The sequence below is a fragment of the Bison bison genome, unplaced genomic scaffold (genome assembly GCF_000754665.1).
Source record: "Bison bison bison isolate TAMUID 2011002044 unplaced genomic scaffold, Bison_UMD1.0 scf7180017864274, whole genome shotgun sequence".
In the NCBI taxonomy this organism is placed as follows: Eukaryota; Metazoa; Chordata; class Mammalia; order Artiodactyla; family Bovidae; genus Bison; species Bison bison.
In genome coordinates, this window is record NW_011494846.1 from 4,029,878 (window position 1) to 4,042,179 (window position 12,302).

General features: G+C 39.1%; 1 protein-coding gene across 1 annotated transcript in view; it reads right to left on the bottom strand.

The window, feature by feature from the left end:
- NUP153 (nucleoporin 153kDa) overlaps positions 1-12,302 on the bottom strand; it is a 72,250-nt gene that overhangs the window by 21,020 nt on the left and 38,928 nt on the right. The window contains exons 15-18 of the mRNA XM_010848832.1: positions 11,680-11,767; positions 7,243-7,368; positions 3,701-4,321; positions 718-915 (exon numbers count right to left, since the gene is read on the bottom strand). Of these exons, the coding sequence (XP_010847134.1) occupies positions 718-915; positions 3,701-4,321; positions 7,243-7,368; positions 11,680-11,767 (1,033 nt within the window). The remainder of the gene's footprint in view (positions 1-717; positions 916-3,700; positions 4,322-7,242; positions 7,369-11,679; positions 11,768-12,302) is intronic.

The window sequence follows — 12,302 nt, forward strand, 5'->3', positions numbered from 1 at the left end:
TTGGAGAAGACTCTTGAGAGTCCCTTGGACTGCAAGGAGATCCAACCAGTGCATTCTGAAGGAGATCAGCCCTGGGATTTCTTTGGAAGGAATGATGTTAAAGCTGAAACTCCAGTACTTTGGCCACCTCATGTGAAGAGCTGACTCATTGGAAAAGACTCTGATGCTGGGAGGGATTGGGGGCAGGAGGAGAAGGGGACGAGAGAGGATGAGATGGCTGGATGGCATCACTGACTGGATGGACGTGAGTCTGAGTGAACTCCGGGAGTTGGTGATGGACAGGGAGGCCTGGTGTGCTGCAATTCATGGGGTCGCAAAGAGTTGGACACGACTGAGCAACTGAACTGAACTGATTACTACCAGTGGGGAAAATAGGAAAGAGACTATGAGGCAACAGTTACAGAATGAGTTTTAGTTATCTCCTAAAATCTAAGTGCAGTGTTCTTCAAACCAGCTGTAACCCTTAGTCATGTCATTACTTCAGTGGGCTGCAACAAGCATTTTCCTTCTCTAAGGAAAACTAGTAAAATAGCAAATGTATATCCTCACTCCTGACCACCAAATAACTCAACTAGACGGTAATTCAGAGATAGATTATGCGCTGAAAGTCCAGGACAACACCTCATTTTACAAGAATTTTCAAGAAAGAATGGTTTTAAAAACAAAGCTGTGTGCAAACATTTCACTTTATAAGGAGGCACTTTACAAACACCTCACCTGTAAACTCGGGCTTTGTGTGTGACTTTACAGTTTCACATGCTATACATTTGGTTGAATCTGCTTTATTCTGCACTAGGCACACTTCACAGTTCCAGCTTCCCTCAGGTTTCTTGAACTTGTCCAAACCTAGGCAGCCTCCAGATGACAGGGAGACTGAGGGGGCCGTGCTGCTGCTTGAAACAGGTACTGAACTTCCTAGAAAACAAAGTAAAAATACAAAATTCTAATTTACATTATGTCACGATCTCCACGACACCACGTAAGTCCAAACGAACAATTTTTATCAAGTGTTTCCTATTAAGATAAAGAAAATGCCAGAAATATAAACATCACTTTGTTAAAAATGGTCCAGACATGTCAGATTTCTTTTAGTCTTATAAATGAGCAACTCACACTCACCTTGCTCACTGATGAGTGTCCTCTTAAACACAAGGTTGACTAGCCATGGCTTTTTTTTTTTTTTTAATGATGCTCACAGATCAGAGCATAAAAGACTAAATTTTCCTTAATAATATTTGTCAAATTTTGTTAAGCATCACAAATTATAAAACACAGGTTATAAATCATAGGCAACAGCCTAACACATAAAATACACAGTCATGGCCATATTAGTTTCAAGATTCCAAAGCACACATCTCTGACTTTGAAATACCCATTTCTGCACAGAAGTGTTCTATTATTCACTTTGCAATTCAAGTAGACATGATCTACTATGTTCAAGGCATTTGTTAAAACGTAGCCATTTAACAGACATTGATTAAGCACTGTAATATTCTTAGGTTCTGGGAATATCAAGATGAATCAAGTGTCGATTGTAAAGGTGCTTCTGGTATAAAAAGGGGAAAGTAAAACAAACATAAATGCATAAATCGCCAAGATGGAGTGACACACGATCTACACAAGCGCACAGGGGAGACATCACTACGAGACACGAGGATTCACAGAGGTCATATTTACACTTTTAAGCAGAATTAGCAAATTCGTGGGAGAGGCAGCAGCGTAGGAGGGATGGCTCAGTAAGGCACAGCTGCGTGAAGAAATGCAGGGTTGCAAGGAAAGCCATTCGCTCTGGTAGCCCCACTTCTCTCAACGTACTCCAGCCGTTGCCATCCTCCCAGGTACCTGCTCTGTGGTTTACCGGTATGTTCTCTTCCACTTTACCCATAAAATCCTGCCGTCTTTGGTCTACTGCCCTCTCACAAGCTCTCATCTACCCTAATGATTTTCATCACCAACAAAATCTTTCCCATTAGCACCCAAGACCCATACTTCGGGGCGTCAGTTCTGCACGACCTCTTTGATGGGAGTTCCACTGCGCACCTGGCTGGCCTGGTGAGATGACAACTCTTCCCTGATGTATCTCTGCAATGTTCCGTTCTCTTCCTCTGACCCTTCTACTGCTCTTCCAGTGGACAGATAGCCTTATTGAGACTTCTGGTTTGGTTCCCTTGAAACCCATCCTCCTAAGAAGCAAGCAGTATCACGTGGTTCTTGTTTGGTTCTTGTCTTTCCTCTCGATTAACTGTTTCAAAGTTCTATTCCTGCTACTCTCTTAAGCTAAGCAGAGTTCAGTTTTAGGCTATCCTCTCTGTTTGCTCCACTCACTCACCTTACATCACCTCTACTCTCATCATTTATTTGAAAATAATGAGCGAATGATTCCCAAATCTGTGTCTCCAGTCCAGAGTGTCTATATAATCAGTTTTATATCTTAAAAAGTCTTCTCACACATTTCTGTCAACTTCAGCAGCTTGAACTTAATGTATCTTCAACTAAATACATTATTCTATCCCCCTCCATTTGATTTCATTAGTACATATCACCACTATCTCTATCTATATTATTGATCAACTTTCTAATCTGTGCTCTGGTCTCCAAATTTTGTAGCCTTCAAATCCATCCTCCAAAAAGCCACTGGGTGATTGAACAAAAGTATAAGTGTGACCCATCAACTCAATTAATTTTGCTCTCAGACATCCATCAACAGCTTTCTTTTTTTGTTAAGGGGACAATGAGGAACGCCAGATGGGAAGAGAAAGATATTTCAGAATAAAGACTCTGAAATCTTATTCCTGTAGAGATGTCTAGCAGGAATCAGAAATATAGCACACCCCTTGTGTTAGGACAGGGTTCTAGGCTATCAAGAGCTTTTCATTGTAGACACAAAACCACGCATCCACCAATAATGCAATAAGAATAGGAGGTATAATTCCCAGGACACTCGTAACATGTTTTATTTAGTTATCTATGTTACCATGTATCTGTACCAAATAATTATATAATAGCATTACAAAAACATCAGAGTCAAGTGAATTAATTCCAAATGAATTAAAGATCAGTGTAAATCTTCAGTAACTCTTTCAAAATTGAACAGAGAAACAGGAAAAATTCAACTCTAACTCCATTTTTCTGTCTGCCCAATAGTATTTTTTCATTAACGATTTAATAATTTATGATCATTGCAGGATCTCTGGCAGATAGCACATACAGGTACAGGTATCATCATTAGTACTCAGCCACACTCTTCTGATAACACAATACTGTCTACTCCTTAATGAAACTAGCTGTGGAAATGACCACTAGCCATCCTCAATTCCTCTTTGAGAAAAAGAGACAGAGTAGTATTTTATTCTGTGTAAAGGTTTGAGAAAGAGTGCTCTAAGACCTTTGCATCTGTATCAGCCAACTTTGAAAATGATCACGAAGAGCCAGAAGTTTCTAATAAAAGTGCAAACAAAGAAGAGGTCAAAGCAAATGCTGGACTGATTAACACACAACCTAGCTTAAGAGAACATGCAGTGCCAGTTCCAAGCAAGTCATTTTCATCTCAAGACAGTTTGGAAAATTACGACATATGAGGAAATGCTTGTCCTGAAACACCTAAAATACTGAGGTTGTTCTTAACTGTTTTACAGAGAATCGAATTAAAATGTTCTATTGAAGTAATGAACAAAATTATTCCAAACAGCCATAAACGTACCTGGTTTCTCAGACATACAGGACACACACTTATTGTCTTCTGCATTATTAGAAACACAGCACACTGGACACTCCCAAGATCCCACGGGCCTTTTGAATTTATCTGCAAATCCTAAGGCACCAGTGGTCACAGTGCAGCTGGAGGAGGAAGCAGCCACAGTTACAGCACTTTCTGAAGCCACTGGCAACGTAAGGACTCGCTTAACACCAGTTCCCGGTTTCGGTGTTTCACAAGCTACACATTTTATCGCTTCAGGTTTATTCTGCACTAAACAGGTATCACAATCCCAAGTTCCTACAGCTGGTTTAAATTTGTCTCCGAAGCCTGCCGTCCCTGGCGTGGAAAGAGTCACTTTGCCGCTTTTACTTGGTGTCCCGGCTGCAGTCTGTTTAGCAGAATCTTTAGGTAGCAATTTTGTTGCTTGGCAGGCTACGCACTTGTTGTCTGTGACTTTGTTCTGGAGTAGACAAGTATCACACTGCCACGATGACCCAGCTTTTAAACCTTCCCCAAACCCAGTTCCACTAGAAGAAAAGCTGCTTATTGCTGGTCTTGTGTGAACTACCGGGCTTGTGGCGGCAGGCTGAGCAGCGAGAGAATCTGCCTTCGATGATGCGAAACCTACAACCAGGGGGAAGAGGCGCGTGGGAGGGGAAAAATTAGTTAATGTTTTGATTAGAATGTCTTCCTGTTTACTGTTAATAAATATTAATAACATTAATTAATATTGGGGTGGCCAGAAAGTTCATTTGGGTTTTTTTCCGTAAGACCTTACAGAAAAACCCAAAACAAACTTTTCAGCCAACTCAATAACATGATACACTTATAGCTGTTAGTAATATTATTCCTGGGAGAAAACATTTTTTACCTTAATTTCCGAATTATTACAATCCAAGAACTACTTATGAGTTTTCACCTAAGCTGTATTTCTAGTACTAATTACACAGTTAGTAACTGACAACCCAGTTAAAAGTCTACAGAAGGTGTTTTGTTTATAGTGTATCATCATCCTCTAGGAATTTTAGTTTACTATAGTTCAGCTTATTTAACTTATATGCAGAGTACATCATGAGAAACGCTGGGCTGGAAGAAGCACAAGCTGGAATCTAGATTGCTGGGAGAAGTAACAATAACCTCAGATATGCAGATGACACCACCCTTATGGCAGAAAGTGAACAGGAACTCAAAAGCCTCTTGATGAAAGTGAAAGAAGAGAGTGAAAAAATTGGCTTAAAACTCAACGTACAGATAACTAAGATTATGCGTGGCATCTGGTCCTATCACTTCATGGGAAATAGATGGGGAAACAGTGGAAACAGTGTCAGACTTTATTTTGGGGGGCTCCAAAATCACTGCAGATGGTGGCTGCAGCCATGAAATTAAAAGACGCTTACTCCCTGGAAGGAAAGTTATGACCAACCTAGACAGCGTATTAAAAAGCAGAGACATTACTTTGCCAACAAAGGTCCATCTAGTCAAGGCTATCGTTTTTCCAGTGGTCACGTATGGATGTGAGAGTTGGACTGTGAGGAAAGCTAAGAGCCGAAGAATTGATGCTTTTGAACTGTGGTGTTGGAGAAGACTCTTGAGAGTCCCTTGGACTGCAAGGAGATCCAACCAGTCCAGTCTGAAGGAGATCTGCCCTGGGATTTCTTTGGAAGGACTGATGCTGAAGCTGAAACTTCAGTACTTTGGCCACCTCATGCGAAGAGTTGACTCACTGGAAAAGACTCTGATGCTGGGAGGGATTGGGGGCAAGAGGAGAAGGGGACGACAGAGGATGAGATGGCTGGATCGCATCACCGACTCGATGGACAGGAGTTTGAGTGAACTGCAGGAGTTGGTGATGGACAGGGAGGCCTGGCGTGCTGCAATTCATGGGGTCGCAAAGAGTCGGACATGACTGAGAGACTGAACTGATTGATAGTTCAGTCAATACCTAATTTATGACTTGGGGCTTCCCAGGTAGCTCTGATGGTAAAGAATCCACCTGCCAATGCAGGAGACCCAGGTTTGATCCCTGAGTCAGGAAGATCCAGTAAGGGAATGGCTAACCACTCCAGTATTCTTGCTTGGAGAATCCCATGGACAGAGGAATTTGGCAGGCTACAGTCCATGGCGTCGCAAAGGGTCAGACATGACTGAGCCACTGAACTGAACTGAAGGTATACACGTAGAATCATGAAATAATGAGGAAAGGTTTGTGGTATCATTTAATTGATTCACTCGAGCTGTACTTTATTTGGAGAAACAACCTTTCAATCCTTTTACTTTGGACCAATTAACTTTTATTCTACATACACCAAAAAAATCTCTAGACTGTAGAATCAAAGGAAAGAAAAACAGAGGGAAAGATGATACAGAAGGTTGTTAGAGGTTTTTAGTGGCACCAAGAAATAATCCAGCCTAGAGCTATTTTTCCCTGAAAGACAAAGCAATTCCACATACTTCAGTTACTCCCAACAGACAACAATGTACTGTTTAATGATTAACCTGAGTCACGAAAGTTGGCAAAATTTTAACAGCAACCACTTCAAGGTGTTACAGTTTTTTCTTTTTTGGATTTTTAGTATTTCTCTCAAGAGAACATATAACTACTCCAAGTTTTTGCTTTCTGAAACAGTTTAAAAGAGGGAGTGGGCATTATGGATCCAGGCAAAGTGAAACTTCTACGATGATAGACTATAATATATGCATTTGATTCTGACTACCACTTGGTTCAACCCAGCACAGGATTCTGGAGCTCTGTCCGTAACTGCATAAAATCGTCTATACTGAGACTCCAGTAAGCAGTATACTAATCCATAAAATGGGAGCTACACCAACCCCCTCCCCCCCAATCTCTCTATATTTTGCAGCAGCCAACCTTCTTACTGAACTCCTATTCACCTATGCATGAACACACGTACTGGATAAATCTAAACTACTTCAGAGCTACTACATTATAAATCCTTTTATATTCTTATTGTATACATCCCAGTTGGAATTATGCTATCCTGATTTTCAAACTGAAAACCCATTCCTATTTGAGCACTTACTTCTATTCATCACCTTCAAATATTACCCACCAGCATTCATATCTTATTTCCTTTCCAGTACTACCCTCCCCCTGCCCCCACACACCCTGTGTGTGTTACAATTAGCAAATGTTTTCTTTCCACTTGGCTTTGTTATATACACACCACAACTGGGGAGTAATCTAAGGACAAGGTAGTTCAGTGCTCTCAGAGAGAGACATGTCCAGGTATATCATCAAGTTTATCTACTTTTTCTAATTATTGGTCCATCTCTATTAACATGCAATTCACATTTTTTTCTTCTATACTTGCTTCTTAGAGATTCCATTTTAGTGCAGTTCCTAAATTCTAAAGGAATAGTTTCTAAAGTCTTTCGCCTAAAAAATTTACACCTGAACTATCACTACATTCAAAAGACAAGACACCATTTTTTAAAAGCCTGAAGTACAACAAAGTATAACAAACGATACTGAGATGAAATCATGATTTTATAATTAAGATTTGACTATCTCAAGGGCATCTCACCAGGGCTCTTCAGAACATCTAAGACACTTCCTTCTTTCAGGGTTTTCGCCACTCTGAAAGGGCTCTCGCAATCTTCATCTTGCTTCTTCTTACAGCTTGTACTGTTCACTGCAGTGGTATCTTGAGCTGTAATTTTTGTAATTGTAAAAGATATTACGACAAGAAAAAGCAAGTTACATGCATTAGAAAGATCTTTCAATCAACTTCTTAAAAAAAGAAAAAAAATTACCATAACCCAAAGATAATGAACAACAAAGGATTGTACATCTCTCCTCCAAAAGAGTAAAAATATATATATATAAACTATACATAACCTACAAATGAGTCAGTTATAGATCCACTATAATGGTAAGAGTCAATGAGTTCACCAGTAATTAAGAAAATCAAAACAAGTCTTACAGAGGATATGGCCACTGGGACAAGCTCAAACACTGTATGAAATACGCCTTGATTATACAGAAACTTTAAACTGATTTATAAACAACATTCAGACTTTCCTGGTGGTCCAGTGGTTAGGAATCAGCCTGCCGATGCAGGAACATGGGTTCGATTCCTTGGTCCAGGAAGATTCCACATGCCCTGGGGTAAGTAAGCCCACGAACCACACCTCCTGAAGCCTGCGCCCCCCCGGAGCCTGTGCTCCCCCAACAGAGAAGCCACCGAGACGAGAAGCAGAGAGCAGCCCCTGCTTGCCGGAACTACAGAAAGTCCATGTGCAGCAAAGAAGACCCAGGGCAGTCAAAAATAGTTTTTAGAAGTTTTTAAAATGTTTAAAGCTTTTAAAAATGATTGTTTAAGTCAGATACTTCTTCTAAAAATTCACCCTATGATGGAAAATACCTGTCAGTTATTATGCTGAAAACCTGAATGATAAATACACGATAAACTAGCTACATAAATTACAGAACACTGACACGATGGAATGCTACGCAGCCACAAAAATCATTCTCAGAACAGTTACAGGAAAGAGTAGGTTAGAAAGTCCAGAAGATTGTGCCTGTTTACATCTACAGTAATGCTGTTACTTTTTGTTTCCCAAACTTGCTAAAATGAATATATACTTAAAATAAGTATAATGTTCTTATGCTTAAAATACTCTACACTGTATGATAATCATTTTGTCAACACATTTTTAAGGGGGAGTGTTTCTGTTTACAGCTGAAGTATTGTTTGAAAATTACCTGACGGTTGCATGTGTGTGTGCGTGCAGAGGAGTGAAGGTGGGAGAAACAGGACTGGTCACAAAATGGCAAAGGCTGAAGCTCAGTAAAGTGTATCTGGGGATTCAGTCTACTATTCTATTTCTGAGAATGCCTGAAATTTTCAAAAGTATAAATAACCAGGTTTTTTTAAGTTTTCACCAATTTAGTAGTAACGGGTAAAGCAGTTCAAGAAAACCTATCTACGCTTACTTCACATCATGAGCAAAAATTAATTCAAAATGGATTGATGATCAAAACAAGAGAACTAAAACCATAAAACTCTTGAAAAGAAAACCTAGGAGGTACATCTTCATGACCATGACAGTGAATTCTTAGGACACCAAAAGCAGAAGAAAAAAAACTAAACTTCACTAAAATTAGAAATCTCTGTGCATCCAAGGACATAAGAAAGTGACAAGACAATCAACTGAACAGGAAAAAAATACTTGCAAATCACATACCTGATAAAGATCTAGTATCCAGACGATACAAAAAGGCAAGTAACTCAGCAACACAAAGAGAAACCAATTTAAAAAATGGGCAAAGGACTTAAACAGACATTTCTCCCAAAAAGATATGTAAAAGGCCAAAAGCACATGAGAAGATGCTAAACACGAGTTCAAGTTTTTAAAGCACAAGGCATCCATCGTCCTTGCTTGGTCCTGCAATAAATCTTTCTCCATTAAAAAGAAAAACGAAAACTAAACACAGGCCTCAGGGAAATAAATGTAAATCAAAACCACAACGAAGCATCGCTTCATACCCACTAGGACGGCTATCACCAAAAAACGGAAAAGAATAAGCATGGTGAGAACGTGGAGAGTCCTGCTGGTAGGAATGTGAACAGGCTGGCTGCTGAGAAGTTTTATTAATTACTCAAAAAGTTAAATGTAGGACTACCATCTGACCTGTCAATTCCATTCCTAGGTACATCCTCTGAAGTACCGAAGCCAGTATTGAAACAAACACAAGTACACGTACCTTTATTAGCAACACTATTCACAACAGTCAAAAGGTGGAATGACCCAGATGTCCACCAACAAATAAACGGATAAGTTATGGTATATCAAAAGAGCGGAGCGTCATTCAGCCACAAAGGAATGATGTTAACAGTACACATTACGACACAAACAAACCTTGAAAACCTGAGAGAAGCCAGATGCACAAAGTCACACTGTATGATTTCAGAACAGGTGAATACACAGAAATAGAACATGGATTACTAGTTGCCAGCAGTTAGGGGGAACAGGAAATGGAGAAAAACTGGTTAGTGGGTACTTCCTTTCAGGAGTGATAACATGTTTTGTACTAATTAAAGGTGGTGACTGCACAACACTGTGCATGTAGTAAACACCACTGAATGTTTCCCTTTAAACGATCAACTTCATTCCTGTCATTGTTTAGTCACTAAGTCACGTCTGACTCTGCAACCCCATGGACTGTATGTAGCCCGCCAGGCTCCTGTGTCCATGGGGTTTCCCAGGCAAACACCATTTCCTTCTCCAGGGAATCGTCTCAACTCAAGGATCGAACCTGTGTCTGCTGTATTGGCAGGCGGGTTCTTTACCCCTGAGCCACTAGAGAAGCCCATGATTATATCTTATCTCAATTTCACCTCAATAATAAAAATGTGCAAAAACCAAAACACCATACCTACTTCTTACAATTGTGTCAAAATGAAGAAAAATTGGCTTTTATTCATTATCACATTCTATATTCCTTTACAGTCAAAACTGAATTGCTTTTAGAATTTAAGGTAAATTTTAAGGATTTCTTCCAGTGTACTCAAAGAGATGGAAAAAGATAATGTGAAAATTAGCTCCTATCATACAGTAATTAACCATGACTTCCAATTTTCAATCAGCTTTTCAAATCAGCTTACCAAAGTGGTAAGAAACAGAGGTGTCAATGTAAGAACAATTCTATATATACTACTTAAAATACACGTCTTAAAAACTCTTGAGTAATTTCCCCACATGTAATGAAACACAAAAGTTGTTTTAACAAACTTACTCATTCAGGGATGATTAGTAAAGCATTAGTAAAAATGGAAGCATTTTAATGCCTTTCCCTCATAATCAGGCATGAAAATGAAATTTGAATAGGTTTATTCCTTCTTGAATTCACAGTAACATTAAAGAAAAAAAAGTCATATGTTAAGTACACCTGAAATATACTTGTTACTTTCTCTTACACAGGGCTGTTTTATTCAACAGAAGTTAAGACTGCAAACATACCAGTCAAATTCTTATTCTGTGCTACCTGCAGAACCTATACTCTTGTCTTCCAGACCATACAAACCAAAGATCTTCTCAGCTTAGGGGTCCTGGTTCTTTGATATTCTGATTTTTTTTTTTTAATCTATCTATGAGGGAAGATCTAGTTTTTTAAGATTCCCAAACTCAGCAGATAGTCAAAGAAACACTTCTGAATAAGGCAACAGCCCCATAACTGATACCTCAGCCCATAATACCCCTCTCCCACCCACACCCCCTCAACACACTGCTGTTACTGCAAGGAACCATCTCACACCCCGCCCCCCAGAGTATAAAAATCATGCAGTGTTTTCCTATCATTCAAATTAAAATTCAATTATTTAGCATAGCACTCAAGAATCTTTAGAACTTAAAGCTACCTCTCAATCTCATGACAAATTATTTGCTATTTTCAAAGTGCATCAGGCTTTTCCTCTTGTTGTCTTGTATTTGCTGTTTGTTGGGGGAAAAGCCCTTCCTCTCAATTCTTGACCTGAGCAGTTTAGCCCAGGTGATTCTTCATTCCCCAAGCACCCAATACTTGAGAGCACACATCATGACCACCACAGCAAATTCCTATGGTCTAATTATCTATTCAGATATATAATTTTTTGAGAAAGAGCCCATTTTTTGAGAAATTATGTACTACTACTGTCTGCAGAAGCTGGTATAATCCTTATGCATAAAAATGCTTGTGAACTCAAGAGAAACCCAGAGATGGAATCCACTGTAATTACAATGTGGAACACCCTTGAATTTCCTATACTGAGATTTCATTTATAATAAACTGTCACTTTTTTGGGATTAAACTGGATAAATTTGCTATTGTGACCATCCCCTTCACAAGCTGTAACTTATTCACATTTAGGGAGCTAATTATATTCACATAAAAGCATTTACAAGAATGGCCAAAGGTAAAAGAAGTAATTTGAAATATTAACCTATTTTTATGTAAACTATTATGAGAAAAAGTGTCTTACCTGAACTGCTTGTAATTGGTTCTGAAACACTACTAGGGCCAGAAAGCTCTGCTGTTTTTGCCACAGGCACACTAAATGTAAATCCAATCTGTAGAGAGAGAAGGTGTCCTTTAACTGTCCATTTAGCTGCAAACAACCCATCAAATATAAAGCTCTATTTCAAGTCAAAAAAGTATACTGGATTTCACATATTCTAAGATTCACAGTTTTTCCTATTTTAAATCTCTAAAATCGGTGTGCTTCTTATAATGAATGATGTGTCCTAGTTTAACAAGAGCATTTTAAATTTCTAAAGCATTTTTTCATTCAAAGCATTACATAAAATAATAATGTATTCCTGATGCCCACTTTCGGGTTTCTAAATGCCATTTCCTAATAAAAAGTATGAGACTTCATGGACATCGAGTAGATTTCAGGCATTTGGCAGGGAAATTACAAAATAATCTGGAACATCTAGTTGTAACAGAAAACAAGCCAAGGACACAGTAAAAAAACAGAAGGTAACATGTCTAGTCAAGGCTATGGTTCTTCCAGTGGTCATATATGGATGTAAGAGTTGGACTGTGAAGAAGGCTGAGCGCCGAAGAATTGATGCTTTTGAACTGTGGTGTTGGAGAAGACTC